At 49.5% G+C, this 15,971-nt stretch overlaps 1 protein-coding gene across 1 annotated transcript in view; it reads left to right on the forward strand.

The window, feature by feature from the left end:
- TTC6 (tetratricopeptide repeat domain 6) overlaps window positions 1–15,971 on the forward strand; it is a 475,627-nt gene that overhangs the window by 266,578 nt on the left and 193,078 nt on the right. Inside the window, exons 21-22 of the mRNA XM_069207716.1 lie at window positions 66–142; window positions 7,921–8,072. Of these exons, the coding sequence (XP_069063817.1) occupies window positions 66–142; window positions 7,921–8,072 (229 nt within the window). The remainder of the gene's footprint in view (window positions 1–65; window positions 143–7,920; window positions 8,073–15,971) is intronic.

Raw genomic sequence — 15,971 nt, forward strand, 5'->3', positions numbered from 1 at the left:
GTTTGTTGTGGCAGTGCTGTGTGTGCTAGAGATAAACCCCGCATCCTGCCTCTATTTGATTCTAGGGGACTCTACCTCTTCGAGATGAAGCAGTATGATCTGGCCAGCTTCTGTATTCGCTACGCTGCCGAAATGGACCAAGGTACAGTGTGTAATTCTGTGACTAAGAAACAAGATGCGTGGGGAGTGGAGTGTGGTGTGTGAGCTGCAGGCTGCTGGATCCAGTCTTCCCCAGCATTGGATCTTTCATAGATTCACATGCGTGTATCAAGATTAACATAGCGGTATCGCATGATAGAGAGGAAGGTGGGAAATGGGGCTCACTTTAGGGAATCCGCTTCTTACTGACAGCTCTTTCTTGGCTTCAACATGGATCCGTAATATCTAGAGATCGCATTTGCCGTCCTCCTCATTACGGCCTCACAAATGACCTTAAGAGACTCTCCAACAAATGGAGCCGCTCTGGCAGCCACACTCCCAGCGGAGGGAGGTCAAACATACCCAGTGGGGGGCAGTTCAGCAGTCCCGTAGCCTTCCTGGCCTTCCCGGGGGGTCACACATACCCAGTGGGGGGCAGTTCAGCAGTCCCGTAGCCTCCCCGGCCTTCCCGGGGGGTCACACATACCCAGTGGGGGGCAGTTCAGCAGTCCCGTAGCCTCCCCGGCCTTCCCGGGGGGGTCACACATACCCAGTGGGGGGCAGTTCAGCAGTCCCGTAGCCTCCCTGGCCTTCCCGGGGGGTCACACATACCCAGTGGGGGGCAGTTCAGCAGTCCGTAGCCACTAGACACAGTATATCTGGCCAAAGTCTGCTTTGTTATGGGGTTACCCTTACTGGGGGGTTCCTATGCCACAAACAGTTGGCCTGAGTGAAAAACATTTAGCTTTCTGAAGGTAGAACAAAGGCATCTTTTAATGTTAAGAGAGAGCTAAGCATCTCCTGCTGGTACAGGGTTTGGAAAGAATGAAGGTGAACAAATCATTGGATTCAGATGAAAAGAAGTGGGAACTTTCAGAATTAACCTGGGGTTTGTAGAAAGAGAAATAAGGTTTTTTGAAAGTCATAGCTAAGATTATTTTGCCGGAGAGTGTCTTAACTTCTCCAGCTCTTCTTGTGGGTATCACCATCAGTAAAGGTGCAGTCTCATAGGGAAGGTACTGTTACATTGCCTCATTAAGACTCATTACGTGGCCTCTTTCAGGCTTCTAGCATTATTCAGCTCCCAAGCAGGAATAACCTGGACTCCCCTTTCATGAATTCTTTAATGATCCATGACACACAAAAAGGGGGTTCATCTGCCTTCTTATGTGTCTCAACATTGCTTGATGTAAAACTTAGGTATTCTGAGTAGACAAATCAGAAACTGAAATGGGTGCATTCCCAGCGGGTTTCATTTTACTTTTCTTGCACAGGAAGAAGATATCTTCTTAACACTGTAAGGTGCTCTGTCTTTTGCTCACAGTCTTCGGGTAGATTTAGAAGTCACAAGGAGCTTTGCAATCAGATTAAATGATTGAGGATTGGAGTTTGGCATTCAACCACATCTTCGTTCACCAGTGCGGCCTCGGCCAGGCTGGAGCTTTTAAATGATTTTAGTGTCTTGACAGTTGTTTTTTGTTTTAATAAAAAGACTGAAAATAAGCAGAGTTGCTGACATTATATTGGCTCCCACAAAATGTTGTCTCTTTTTTCGTTCGAAGTTTGATTTTCTCCCGTTGATCACCAGACCTTCACTTGTTTGGGCAAACATTGTGGGTCTGATTAACCAAAGTAAACATAAAAGTAGGACTGCCCTATCTTTTTATGTGCGGACACTCTGCAGTCTTAGATACCACTAGTAAAATACCTTTGTGAATAGCAAACAATTGTGAACTTACACAAAAGTGTAAGTTTAGCCTTGTGAATCAGGCCCTGTGCGCCTTAGCTTTGCTTTGTATTGTCCCTGCATAGGAGCTCTGATTCCCCAGGTATCCAGATATCGGCAGGCTGCGCAGTCTCTTTCCCAAAGCGGCTCCCCTTCTTTAGATCCATTCTGGATGCTGTGATTTTCTGGTCCATCCCACCACCAATGCGTCCAGGATGTTCACTCTGTGATCCCGATGCTCCGACCCTTGACGTGGGTCGTAGTGAGAGTGGCTCTGAGGCCTCTTGGCCTCCTGTATCCTGCTTGTACACCACGCCATGTGGCACATGTGGGTTCTGCAGTGGGATCTGAAGTCTCAGTGTGCTTAGAAACAAGGTCACCTATCAGACTCCATCCAGATGTTGAAGGTTCGCAGATGTGGCTGGTCAACCATGATTGTACTGGCAGCAGACCCCCACCCCGACTCCCAATCCCCTGCTGAGAGCACTGAAGGAGGATCAGGAGAGAGCGGTCCAGGTCTAGGCAAGGAGAGTGTGGTACCCTTGACATTGGCCATGACGATTGTCCTCCTATTTGTCTGCCTCTTTGAGAAGATCATCTGTTTAGCAGCAGCGCTGAGTCTTCTCCCGATCCTCCACAGTTCACACTTTCATGCTTGGACAGCTGAAGGCTTTTCATCTTCCTCCGGAAGTGGTTGGTGTCATCTTGGCAACTAGGAATCCATCCACAGAATCTGTCTGTACAGAACGCTCGGAGATGTTTGTTGCTTGCGCTCGGCACCTATCTGCAGTAGGGTCGGGGTTGTAGATGTATCAGATCATCAAGCCTGTTTAGCTTGGTTCTTCTTCGGTCAAGAAAAAGAAGGAATTTAGCTTTTGTTAAATACACTCCCTTTTAGGGAGTCTTCTTTGTGGAAAGAAACAAAACCATAAAAACGTTATCCAAAGTGGGCCATTTATTTTAGATCAAAGTGCTGGAGCTGAAGTGGTCAACTTAAAGTGAGGGGGACAGTCTGCTGGGGGTGGGCAGTGAGGCTACCACAACTTGTTCTGTGGACCACCCTCCCTGACCGAAAAAAGCCCCTAAGACATGGTGCCTAATGATAAAGAGGGGATCCTGAGAGTCTGTAACTAAAATACAGGGAGTAATTCAGTGTGAACATTTGTAGAAAAAATCATGATAAAGAAGCCAGGAAATGGTCAATGAGACATAATGAGTCATGCGGATGAGTATTCTTAGACCGTAGGGCACTGGTACTAAAAACAGACGTACATAAGTGAGAGCACCTTATAGTGTGTGGTACTGCGACAAGGACATACGGAGTAACGCAGGACAAGAATCTTAGTTTGTGTAGTATTGTGACAGAGAAACAGAGTTGTGCAGAACACCCTGTTGACATGCAATACTGTCACTAAGTACAGAGGTGCATTAGAAAAGCATCACTAGAGGGCCTCTTACAGTGTGCTCCTCAGTGAGTCGTGCGATACTGTCACTAAGTACAGAGATGCATTAGAAGAGCATCACTAGAGGGCCTCTTACAGTGTGCTCCACAGTGAGTCGTGCAGAAGGCCCTGTCGACGTGCGATACTGTCACTAAGCACAGAGGTGCATTAGAAGAGCATCACTAGAGGGCCTCTTACAGCGTGCTCCTCAGTGAGTCGTGCAGAACACCCTGTTGACATGCAATACTGTCACTAAGTACAGAGGTGCATTAGAAGAGCATCACTAGAGGGCCTCTTACAGTGTGCTCCTCAGTGAGTCGTGCGATACTGTCACTAAGTACAGAGGTGCATTAGAAGAGCATCACTAGAGGGCCTCTTACAGCGTGCTCCACAGTGAGTCGTGCAGAAGACCCTGTCAACGTGCGATACTGTCACTAAGTACAGAGGTGCATTAGAAGAGCATCACTAGAGGGCCTCTTACAGTGTGCTCCTCAGTGAGTCGTGCAATACTGTCACTAAGTACAGAGGTGCATTAGGAGAGCATCACTACAGCGCCTCTTACAGTGTGCTCCACAGTGAGTCGTGCAGAAAACCCTGTCGACGTGCGATACTGTCACTAAGTACAGAGGTGCATTAGAAGAGCATCACTAGAGGGCCTCTTACAGTGTGCGCCTCAGTGAGTCGTGCAGAAGATCCTGTCGACGTGCAATACTGTCACTAAGTACAGAGGTGCATTAGGAGAGCATCACTACAGCACCTCTTACAGTGTGCTCCTCAGTGATCGTGCAGAAGACCCTGTCGACGTGCGATACTGTCACTAAGTACAGAGGTGCATTAGAAGAGCATCACTAGAGGGCCTCTTACAGTGTGCTCCTCAGTGAGTCGTGCGATACTGTCACTAAGTACAGAGGTGCATTAGAAGAGCATCAATAGAGGGCCTCTTACAGTGTGCTCCACAGTGAGTCGTGCAGAAGACCCTGTCGACGTGCGATACTGTCACTAAGTACAGAGGTGCATTAGAAGAGCATCACTAGAGGGCCTCTTACAGTGTGCTCCTCAGTGAGTCGTGCGATACTGTCACTAAGTACAGAGGTGCATTAGAAGAGCATCAATAGAGGGCCTCTTACAGTGTGCTCCACAGTGAGTCGTGCAGAAGACCCTGTCGACGTGCGATACTGTCACTAAGTACAGAGGTGCATTAGAAGAGCATCACTAGAGGGCCTCTTACAGTGTGCTCCTCAGTGAGTTGTGCGATACTGTCACTAAGTACAGAGGTGCATTAGAAGAGCATCACTAGAGGGCTTCTTACAGTGTGCTCCTCAGTGAGTCGTGCGATACTGTCACTAAGTACAGAGGTGCATTAGAAGAGCATCACTAGAGGGCCTCTTACAGTGTGCTCCTCAGTGAGTCGTGCGATACTGTCACTAAGTACAGAGGTGCATTAGAAGAGCATCACTAGAGGGCCTCTTACAGCGTGCGCCTCAGTGAGTCGTGCAGAAGATCCTGTCAACGTGCAATACTGTCACTAAGTACAGAGGTGCTTTAGAAGAGCATCACTAGAGGGCCTCTTACAGTGTGCCCCACAGTGAGTCGTGCGATACTGTCACTAAGTACAGAGGTGCATTAGGAGAGCATCACTAGAGGGCCTCTTACAGTGTGCTCCACAGTGAGTCGTGCGATACTCTCACTAAGTACAGAGGTGCATTAGGAGAGCATCACTACAGCGCCTCTTACAGTGTGCTCCACAGTGAGTCGTGCAGAAGACCCTGTCGACGTGCGATACTGTCACTAAGCACAGAGGTGCATTTTCTAATGCATCACTAGAGGGTCTCTTACAGCGTGCGCCTCAGTGAGTCGTGCAGAAGATCCTGTCGACGTGCAATACTGTCACTAAGTACAGAGGTGCATTAGAAGAGCATCACTAGAGGGCCTCTTACAGTGTGCTCCTCAGTGAGTTGTGCGATACTGTCATTAAGTACAGAGGTGCATTAGAAGAGCATCACTAGAGGGCCTCTTACAGTGTGCTCCTCAGTGAGTCGTGCGATACTGTCACTAAGTACAGAGGTGCATTAGGAGAGCATCAATAGAGGGCCTCTTACAGTGTGCTCCACAGTGAGTCGTGCAGAAGGCCCTGTCGACGTGCGATACTGTCACTAAGTACAGAGGTGCATTAAAAGAGCATCACTAGAGGGCCTCTTACAGCGTGCTCCACAGTGAGTCGTGCAGAAGACCCTGTCAACGTGCGATACTGTCACTAAGTACAGAGGTGCATTAGAAGAGCATCACTACAGCGCCTCTTACAGTGTGCTCCACAGTGAGTCGTGCAGAAGACCCTGTCGACGTGCGATACTGTCACTAAGTACAGAGGTGCATTAGAAGAGCATCACTAGAGGGCCTCTTACAGTGTGCTCCTCAGTGAGTCGTGCGATACTGTCACTAAGTACAGAGGTGCATTAGGAGAGCATCACTAGAGCGTCTCTTACAGTTTACTCCACAGTGAGTCGTGCAGAAGACCCTGTCGACGTGCGATACTGTCACTAAGTACAGAGGTGCATTAGGAGAGTATCACTACAGCGCCTCCTACAGTGTGCTCCACAGTGAGTCGTGCAGAAGACCCTGTCGACGTGCGATACTGTCACTAAGTACTGAGGTGCATTTGAAGAGCATCTCTAGAGGGCTTCTTGCAGTGTGCTCCTCAGTGAGTCGTGTGATACTGTCACTAAGCACAGAGGTGCATTAGAAGAGCATCACTAGAGGGCCTCTTACAGTGTGCTCCTCAGTGAGTCATGCAGAAGACCCTGTCGACGTGCAATACTGTCACTAAGTACAGAGGTGCTTTAGAAGAGCATCACTAGAGGTCCTCTTACAGTGTGCTCCTCAGTGAGTCGTGCGATACTGTCACTAAGTACAGAGGTGCATTAGGAGAGCATCACTACAGCGCCTCTTACAGCGTGCTCCTCAGTGAGTCGTGCAGAAGACCCTGTCGACGTGTGATACTGTCACTAAGTACAGGGGTGCATTAGAAGAGCATCACTAGAGGGCCTCTTACAGTGTGCTCCACAGTGAGTCGTGCAGAAGACCCTGTCGACGTGCGATACTGTCACTAAGTACAGAGGTGCATTAGGAGAGCATCACTACAGCACCTCTTACAGTGTGCTCCTCAGTGAGTCGTGCAGAAGACCCTGTCGACGTGCGATACTGTCACTAAGTACAGAGGTGCATTAGGAGAGCATCACTAGAGGGCCTCTTACAGTGTGCTCCTCAGTGAGTCGTGCGATACTGTCACTAAGTACAGAGGTGCATTAGGAGAGCATCAATAGAGGGCCTCTTACAGTGTGCTCCACAGTGAGTCGTGCAGAAGGCCCTGTCGACGTGCGATACTGTCACTAAGTACAGAGGTGCATTAGAAGAGCATCACTAGAGGGCCTCTTACAGCGTGCTCCTCAGTGAGTCGTGCAGAACACCCTGTCGACGTGCAATACTGTCACTAAGTACAGAGGTGCTTTAGAAGAGCATCACTAGAGGGCCTCTTACAGTGTGCTCCTCAGTGAGTCGTGCGATACTGTCACTACGTACAGAGGTGCATTAGAAGAGCATCACTAGATGGCCTCTTACAGTGTGCTCCTCAGTGAGTCGTGCAGAAGACCCTGTCGACGTGCGATACTGTCACTAAGTACAGAGATGCATTAGGAGAGCATCACTACAGCGCCTCTTACAGTGTGCTCCTCAGTGAGTCGTGCAGAAGACCCTGTCGACGTGCGATACTGTCACTAAGTACAGAGGTGCATTAGAAGAGCATCACTAGAGGGCCTCTTACAGTGTGCGCCTCAGTGAGTCGTGCAGAAGACCCTGTCGACGTGCGATACTGTCGCTAAGTACAGAGGTGCTTTAGAAGAGCATCACTAGAGGGCCTCTTACAGTGTGCTCCTCAGTGAGTTGTGCGATACTGTCACTAAGTACAGAGATGCATTAGAAGAGCATCACTAGAGGGCCTCTTACAGTGTGCTCCTCAGTGAGTCGTGCGATACTGTCACTACGTACAGAGGTGCATTAGAAGAGCATCACTAGATGGCCTCTTACAATGTGCTCCTCAGTGAGTCGTGCAGAAGACCCTGTCGACGAGCGATACTGTCACTAAGTGCAGAGGTGCATTAGAAGAGTATCACTAGAGGGCCTCTTACAGTGTGCTCCTCAGTGAGTCGTGCGATACTGTCACTACTTACAGAGGTGCATTAGAAGAGCATCACTAAAGGGCTCTTACAGTGTGCTCCACAGCGAGACGGGTACTGTGGAGGGGGATTGTTATAGTGTGAACTGCTGTGACTGGAGCAGAGTTTGAGCTCAGGACAATGAATGTCTACATTTTTGGTGTAAAGCAACTGTGATGCAGAAGAGATTAGGAGAGTGAATCTCTAGATGGTGGGTGTCATGACCGGTGCACACAGATGGAAGAATTTACATATGCAGAAATCAGTGTAGTGTGCCCCCCCTTCACCCCTCCCGAAGGCATGATGGCAGTGTGTGAAGCAATCCTGGCACCTCCAAGCCTGAAGGAAATGCAAGTAAGAACATACAATGGCATACTCCAAAGTTCTAATCGTCCTTGTGTTACAGGTACCTCCCCGGTCCAACGGGCTCTCGTACAGGCGTTCCATCAGGACTACACCAAAGCCATTGAGCTTCTGTCTGTCGCATTGAAGGGGCAGCCAACATTGTCCATGTTTATTCTTCTGGGAAAAATACAGATGAAGGCCAAGAAAGCAAAGGTGAGAAACAGCTTTGAAGCCTCCCTCCTGGGAAGTCCATATGTCAAACTGTGAGCTGTCACTAGGGGATTAGGAAGAGGGTGACACACCCTGACCTGTCATTGTGGGGTCAGAGAAAGAGACCACAGACCTTAAGCTGTCAGTTCTGCGTCAGCTAGAGAGATGACCGGCTCTGACCTGACTATGCTGGGTCAGGGAGAGGTGACAGACGTGACCTGTAAGTATAGGGTCTGAGAGAAGTGACACATTCTGACCTGTAAGTATAGGGTCTGAGAGAGGTGACGGACCCTGGCCTGTCAGTATAGGGTCTGAGAGAGAGGGGACAGACCCTTACCTGTAAGTATAGGATCTGAGAGAGAGGGGACAGACCCTGGCCTGTCAGTATAGGGTCTGAGAGAGAGGGGACAGACCCTGGCCTGTAAGTATAGGGTCTGAGAGAGGTGACAGACCCTGACCTGTAAGTATAGGATCTGAGAGAGGTGACAGGCCCTGACCTGTAAGTATAGGGTCTGAGAGAGGTGACAGACCCTGGCCTGTAAGTATAGGGTCTGAGAGAGGTGACAGACCCTGACCTGTAAGTATAGGATCTGAGAGAGGTGACAGACCCTGACCTGTAAGTATAGGGTCTGAGAGAGAGGGGACAGACCCTGACCTGTAAGTATAGTGTCTGAGAGAGGTGACAGACCCTGACCTGTAAGTATAGGATCTGAGAGAGGTGACAGACCCAGACCTGTAAGTATAGGGTCTGAGAGAGAGGGGACAGACCCTGACCTGTAAGTATAGGGTCTGAGAGAGAGGTGACAGACCCTGGCCTGTAAGTATAGGGTCTGAGAGAGAGGTGATAGACCCTGACCTGTAAGTATAGGGTCTGAGAGAGGTGACAGACCCTGGCCTGTAAGTATAGGGTCTGAGAGAGAGGGGACAGACCCTGGCCTGTAAGTATAGGGTCTGAGAGAGGTGACAGACCCTGACCTGTAAGTATAGGGTCTGAGAGAGAGGGGACAGACCCTGACCTGTAAGTATAGGGTCTGAGAGAGAGGTGACAGACCCTGGCCTGTAAGTATAGGGTCTGAGAGAGAGGGGACAGACCCTGACCTGTAAGTATAGGGTCTGAGAGAGGTGACAGACCCTGACCTGTAAGTATAGGGTCTGAGAGAGGTGACAGACCCTGACCTGTAGGTATAGGGTCTGAGAGAGGGGACAGACCCTGACCTGTAAGTATAGGGTCTGAGAGAGAGGGGACAGACCCTGACCTGTAAGTATAGGGTCTGAGAGAGGTGACAGACCCTGACCTGTAAGTATAGGATCTGAGAGAGAGGGGACAGACCCTGGCCTGTAAATATAGGGTCTGAGAGAGAGGGGACAAACCCTGACCTGTAAGTATAGGGTCTGAGAGGGAGGTGACAGACCCTGACCTGTAAGTATAGGGTCTGAGAGAGGTGACAGACCCTGGCCTGTAAGTATAGGGTCTGAGAGAGAAGTGACAGACCCTGACCTGTAAGTATAGGGTCTGAGAGATAGGTGACAGACCCTGACCTGTAAGTATAGGGTCTGAGAGAGAGGTGACAGACCCTGGCCTGCAAGTACAGGGTCTGAGAGAGAGGGGACAGACCCTGGCCTGTAAGTATAGGGTCTGAGAGAGAGGGGACAGACCCTGACCTGTAAGTATAGGGTCTGAGAGAGAGGGGACAGACCCTGGCCTGTAAGTATAGGGTCTGAGAGAGGTGACAGACCCTGGCCTGTAAGTATAGGATCTGAGAGAGAGGGGACATACCCTGGCCTGTAAGTATAGGGTCTGAGAGAGAGGTGACAGACCCTGACCTGTAAGTATAGGATCTGAGAGAGGTGACAGACCCTGGCCTGTAAATATAGGGTCTGAGAGAGAGGGGACAGACCCTGACCTGTAAGTATAGGGTCTGAGAGGGAGGTGACAGACCCTGACCTGTAAGTATAGGGTCTGAGAGAGGTGACAGTCCCTGACCTGTAAGTATAGGATCTGAGAGAGAGGTGACAGACCCTGACCTGTAAGTATAGGATCTGAGAGAGGTGACAGAACCTGGCCTGTAAGTATAGGATCTGAGAGAGAAGGGGCAGACCCTGGCCTGTAAGTATAGGATCTGAGAGAGGTGACAGACCCTGGCCTGTAAGTATAGGGTCTGAGAGAGAAGGGACAGACCCTGGCCTGTAAGTATAGGATCTGAGAGAGAAGGGACAGACCCTTGCCTGTAAGTATAGGATCTGAGAGAGAGGTGACGGACCCTGACCTGTAAGTATAGGGTCAGAGAGAGGTGACAGACCCTGACCTGTAAGTACAGCTCTCTGCTCCACTCTGCAGCTCTCTACTCTATGGTACGCTACTCTATGCCACTGTACGTCACTCCATTCTACTCCACCCTTTGACCCTTCACTCGGACACTCTACACAACTCCTCTCCATGGCTCTCTACTTTACTCCGTTCTACAACACTTCACTCTACAGCTCTCTGCTCCACTCTACAGCTCTCTACTCTATGGTACGCACTCTATGCCACTATATGCCACTCTATGACCCTTCACTCGGACACTCTACACCACTCCTCTCCATGGCTCTCTCTTTTACACCGTTCTACGACACTTCACTCTACAGCTCTCTGCTCTACTCTACAGCACCCTACTCTATAGTACGCCACTCTGTGACACTCTGACACTCTATGCCACTGTACGCCACTCTATGACCCTTCACTCGGACACTCTACACCACTCCTCTCCATGGCTCTCTCTTTTACTCCGTTCTACGACACTTCACTCTGCAGCTCTCTACGGTACGCCACTGTATGCCACTCCACTCTATGACCCTTCACTCGGACACTCTGCAGCACTCTACACTATGGTACGCCACTCTATGCCAATGTACGTCACTCCATTCTACTCCACTCTATGACCCTTCACTCGGACACTCTACACCACTCCTCTCCTTGGCTCTCTCCTTTACTCCGTTCTACGACACTTCACTCTACAGCTCTCTACTCCACTCTACAGCTCTCTACTCTATGGTACACCACTCTATGCCACTGCGTCACTCCATTCTACTCCACCCTATGACCCTTCACTCGGACACTCTACACCACTCCTCTCTATGGCTCTCTCTTTTACTTCATTCTACGACACTTCACTCTACAGCTCTCTACTCTATGGTACGCCACTCTATGCCACTGTATGCCACTCCACTCTGACCCTTCACTCGGACACTCTACAGCTCTCTACTCTATGGTACGCCACTCTATGCCACTCTGTGCCACTGTAAGTCACTCCATTCTACTCCACTCTATGACCCTTCACTCGGACACTCTACACCACTCCTCTCTACGGCTCTCTCCTTTACTCCGTTCTGCGACACTTCACTCTACAGCTCTCTGTTCCACTCCACAGCTCTCTACTCTATGGTACGCCACTCTATTCCACTCTTTGCCACTGTACGTCACTCCATTCTACTCCACCCTATGACTCTACACTCGGACACTCCACACCACTCCTCTCTATGGCTCTCTCTTTTACTCCGTTCTACGACACTTCACTCTACAGCTCTCTACTCTATGGTACGCCACTCTATGCGACTCTATGCCACTCCACTCTATGACCCTTCACTCGGACACACTACAGCACTCCACTCTATGCCACTGTACGTCACTCCATTCTACTCCACCCTATGACTCTTCACTCTGACACTCTACACCACTCCTCTCTATGGCTCTCTCTTTTACTCCGTTCTACACTTCACTCTACAGCTCTCTACTCTATGGTACGCCACTCTATGCCACTGTATGCTACTCCACTCTCTGACCCTTCACTCGGGCACTCTACAGCTCTCTACTCTATGGTACGCCACTCTATGCCACTGTACGTCACTCTATTGTACTCCACCCTATGACCCTTCACTCGGACACTCTACACCACTCCTCTCCATGGCTCTCTCCTTTACTCCGTTCTACGACACTTCACTCTACAGCTCTCTGCTCTACTCTACAGCTCTCTACTCTATGGTACGCCACTCCATGCCACTGTACACCACTCTATGACCCTTCACTCAGACACTCTACACCACTCCTCTCTATGGCTCTCTCTTTTACTCCGTTCTACACTTCACTCTACAGCTCTCTACTCTATGGTACGCCACTCTATGCCACTGTATGCCACTCCACTCTATGACCCTTCACTCGGACACTCTACAGCTCTGTACTCTATGGTATGCCACTCAATTCCACTCTATGCCACTGTACGTCACTCTATTGTACTCCACCCTATGACCCTTCACTCGGACACTCTACACCACTCCTCTCCTTTACTCCGTTCTACGACACTTCACTCTACAGCTCTCTGCTCCACTCTACAGCTCTCTACTCTGTGGTACGCCACTCTATGCCACTTTATGCCACTCCACTCTATGACCCTTCACTCGGACACTCTACACCACTCCTCTCCATGGCTCTCTCCTTTACTCCGTTCTACGACACTTCACTCTACAGCTCTCTGCTCCACTCTACAGCTCTCTACTCTATGGTACGCCACTCCATGCCACTGTACGCCACTCCACTCTACTCCACTCTATGACCCTTCACTCGAACACTCTACACCACTTCTCTCTATGGCTCTCTCTTTTACTCCGTTCTACACTTCACTCTACAGCTCTCTACTCTATGGTACGCCACTCTATGCCACTGTATGCCACTCCACTCTATGACCCTTCACTCAGACACTCTACAGCACTCTACTCTATGGTATGCCACTCTATGCCACTGTACGTCACTCCATTCTACTCCACCCTATGACCCTTCACTTGGACACTCTACACCACTCCTCTCCATGGCTCTCTCCTTTACTCCATTCTACGACACTTCACTCTACAGCTCTCTGCTCCACTCTACAGCTCTCTACTCTATGGTACGCCACTCTATGCCACTGTACGCCACTCCACTCTACTCCACTCTATGACCCTTCACTCGAACACTCTACACCACTCCTTTCCATGGCTCTCTCCTTTACTCCGTTCTACGACACTTCACTCTACAGCTCTCTGCTCCACTCTACAGCACTCTACTCTATGGTACGCCACTCTGTGACACTCTGACACTCTATGCCACTCTATGCCACTGTACGCCACTCTATGACCCTTCACTCGGACACTCTACACCACTCCTCTCTATGGCTCTCTCCTTTACTCCGTTCTACAACACTTCACTCTACAGCTCTCTGCTCCACTCTACAGCTCTCTACTCTATGGTACGCCACTCTATGCCACTCCACTCTATGACCCATCACTCGGACACTCTACAGCACTCTAATCTATGGTATGCCACTGTACGTCACTCCATTCTACTCTACGACCCTTCACTCGGACACTCTACAGCACTCTAATCTATGGTATGCCACTGTACGTCACTCCATTCTACTCTACGACCCTTCACTCGGACACTCTACACCACTCCTCTCCATGGCTCTCTCCTTTACTCCGTTCTGCGACACTTCACTCTACAGCTCTCTGCTCCACTCTACAGCTCTCTACTCTATGGTATGTCACTCTATTCCACTGTACGCCACTCCACTCTACTCCACTCTGACCCTTCACTCGGACACTCTACACCACTCCTCTCCATGGCTCTCTCCTTTACTCCATTCTACGACACTTCACTCTACAGCTCTCTGCTCCACTCTACAGCTCTCTACTCTGTGGAACGCCACTCTATTCCACTTTATGCCACTCCACTCTATGACCCTTCACTCGGACACTCTACACCACTCCTCTCTATGGCTCTTTTACTCCGTTCTACGACACTTCACTCTACAGCTCTCTGCTCCACTCTACAGCACTCTACTCTATGGTACGCCACTCTGTGCCACTGTATGCCACTCCATTGTACTCCACCCTATGACCCTTCACTCGGACACTCTACACCGCTCCTCTCCATGGCTCTATCCTTTACTCTGTTCTACGACACTTCACTCTAAAACTCTCTACTCTATGGTACTCCACTCTATGCCACTGTATGCCACTCCACTCTATGACCCTTCACTCTGACACTCTACACCACTCTACTCTATGGTACGCCACTCTATGCCACTGTACGTCACTCCATTCTACTCCACTCTATGACCCTTCACTCGGACACTCTACACCACTCCTCTCCATGGCTCTCTCCTTTACTCCGTTCTACGACACTTCACTCTACAGCTCTCTGCTCCACTCTACAGCTCTCTACTCTATGGTACGCCACTCTGACACTCTGTGCCACTGTACATCACTCCATTCTCCTCCACCCTATGACCCTTCACTTGGACGCTCTACACCACTCCTCTCTATGGCTCTCTCTTTTACTCCGTTCTACGACACTTCACTCTACAGCTCTCTACTCTATGGTACGCTACTGCATGCCACTCCACTCTATGACTCTTTGCTCGGACACTCTACAGTACTCTACTCTATGGTACGCCACTCTGACACTCCACTGCACGCCTTTAACTTTTAGCCATTCTGAACAGTAGCCACCTGGTGTACAGCATGGATAAAACACACTGGTAAAGCCAATAGCTCTCGCATGGAGAAGACCTATTAGCTTTGCAAGTGCTTTGGAAGTTCTGATGGCGCCAGTAAAACTACGGACCATTGTAATCTGTGCTTAAACTAACCCTTGTTATGACCCCCCCCCCTGCAGAATGTGATGAAGGGCCCCTGGGTCTTCCGTAGCTGAAAGGCATTCATTGACACGGGCTGAATGGGGGCTTACTGGAGGGTTGGGCCCCATGAACGGTTGCCCTCCAACCCCCCCCACACTGCAGGTGCTCCAGGGGTCTGCATTACTCCCCTGCGGCAATCTCATCTGGAGCTTATGCGCTGCACAGCAGTGGACTCACCTGACGCTTGGCAGCTTTTATTTACAAATTGGTTTGACATTGTTACCCGTGTTAGACCTGGCAGACCTCTGCATACAACACCCTCTGGTGTTACACAGGACAGGTAGTCAGAGGTTTAATTGCACTATGTGTGAGCTGGAATCCTGGCTTGCCCACTTGACTTAATGGTGTGATTTTAGTCAAATGACTTTACTTTGTTGTATCTGAATTACCTCAGTGACCTGCACATAATTCATTTGAAGATGGCCCCATACAAGCCCTCCACCTATCCTTTAACAGTGAATAGCCTGTGTTGTTACTCCACCTATAGCAATAACACTGGCCCTGATGTCAAGGACCCCTAATGTTTGGTTCAGTGCGTTCACTCAGCATCTGTGTCAGAAGGGAAGGGACAGATTTGTCTGGGTAAATAGTATTATTTGTTCAAAAGTGTTTATTTCTGCTACCTCTGCCGGTTTTACTGTGGACTCTCTGTGTTTCAGACAGCTTGGCCTTTTAAAGTGGTGATTTTTTTTAATTTCGTTTTTGCAGTGACTGTGTGAATTACCATGCTAGTTTGTGGCACATGACTTAGTTACCCCCCAGGCCCCACCCCCTCTTTTCTAAGTAAAAAGGTTACATACATCTTGCAGAGTGTGTTTTTAGAAGACTGTTTAATCTGTTTCTGTGATTTAAATTGTGTTTAGAAACTGTCTGCTCCCCCTGTTTTTTGCCTTTAAAAAAGCCACTTTTCTGAGCGCGCGACCAGCAGTATTCCAGTGTTTGTTTTTTAAAACAAGCTCTCCCTTACCTGGAAAGTAGACTCTGCTAGCTTGGAAGTGTGGATTCAGCCTGGCTGTATCCAAGGAGATTCTGAATAGAGCAGCAGCTGCCTCCTCCCTGGCCACAGGGACTGGACTTCAGTTAACTTGCTCCTTATATAAGTTCCTATTGGTTGTTGCATATGTTGTTGTGATAGGTTGTTGGGAGCTGGTCTTTCCATTGGTTGCTGGTTCTAGGGCTGGGGCTGTGATTA

This window comes from Pleurodeles waltl, chromosome 9 (assembly GCF_031143425.1).
Source record: "Pleurodeles waltl isolate 20211129_DDA chromosome 9, aPleWal1.hap1.20221129, whole genome shotgun sequence".
NCBI lineage: Eukaryota > Metazoa > Chordata > Amphibia > Caudata > Salamandridae > Pleurodeles > Pleurodeles waltl.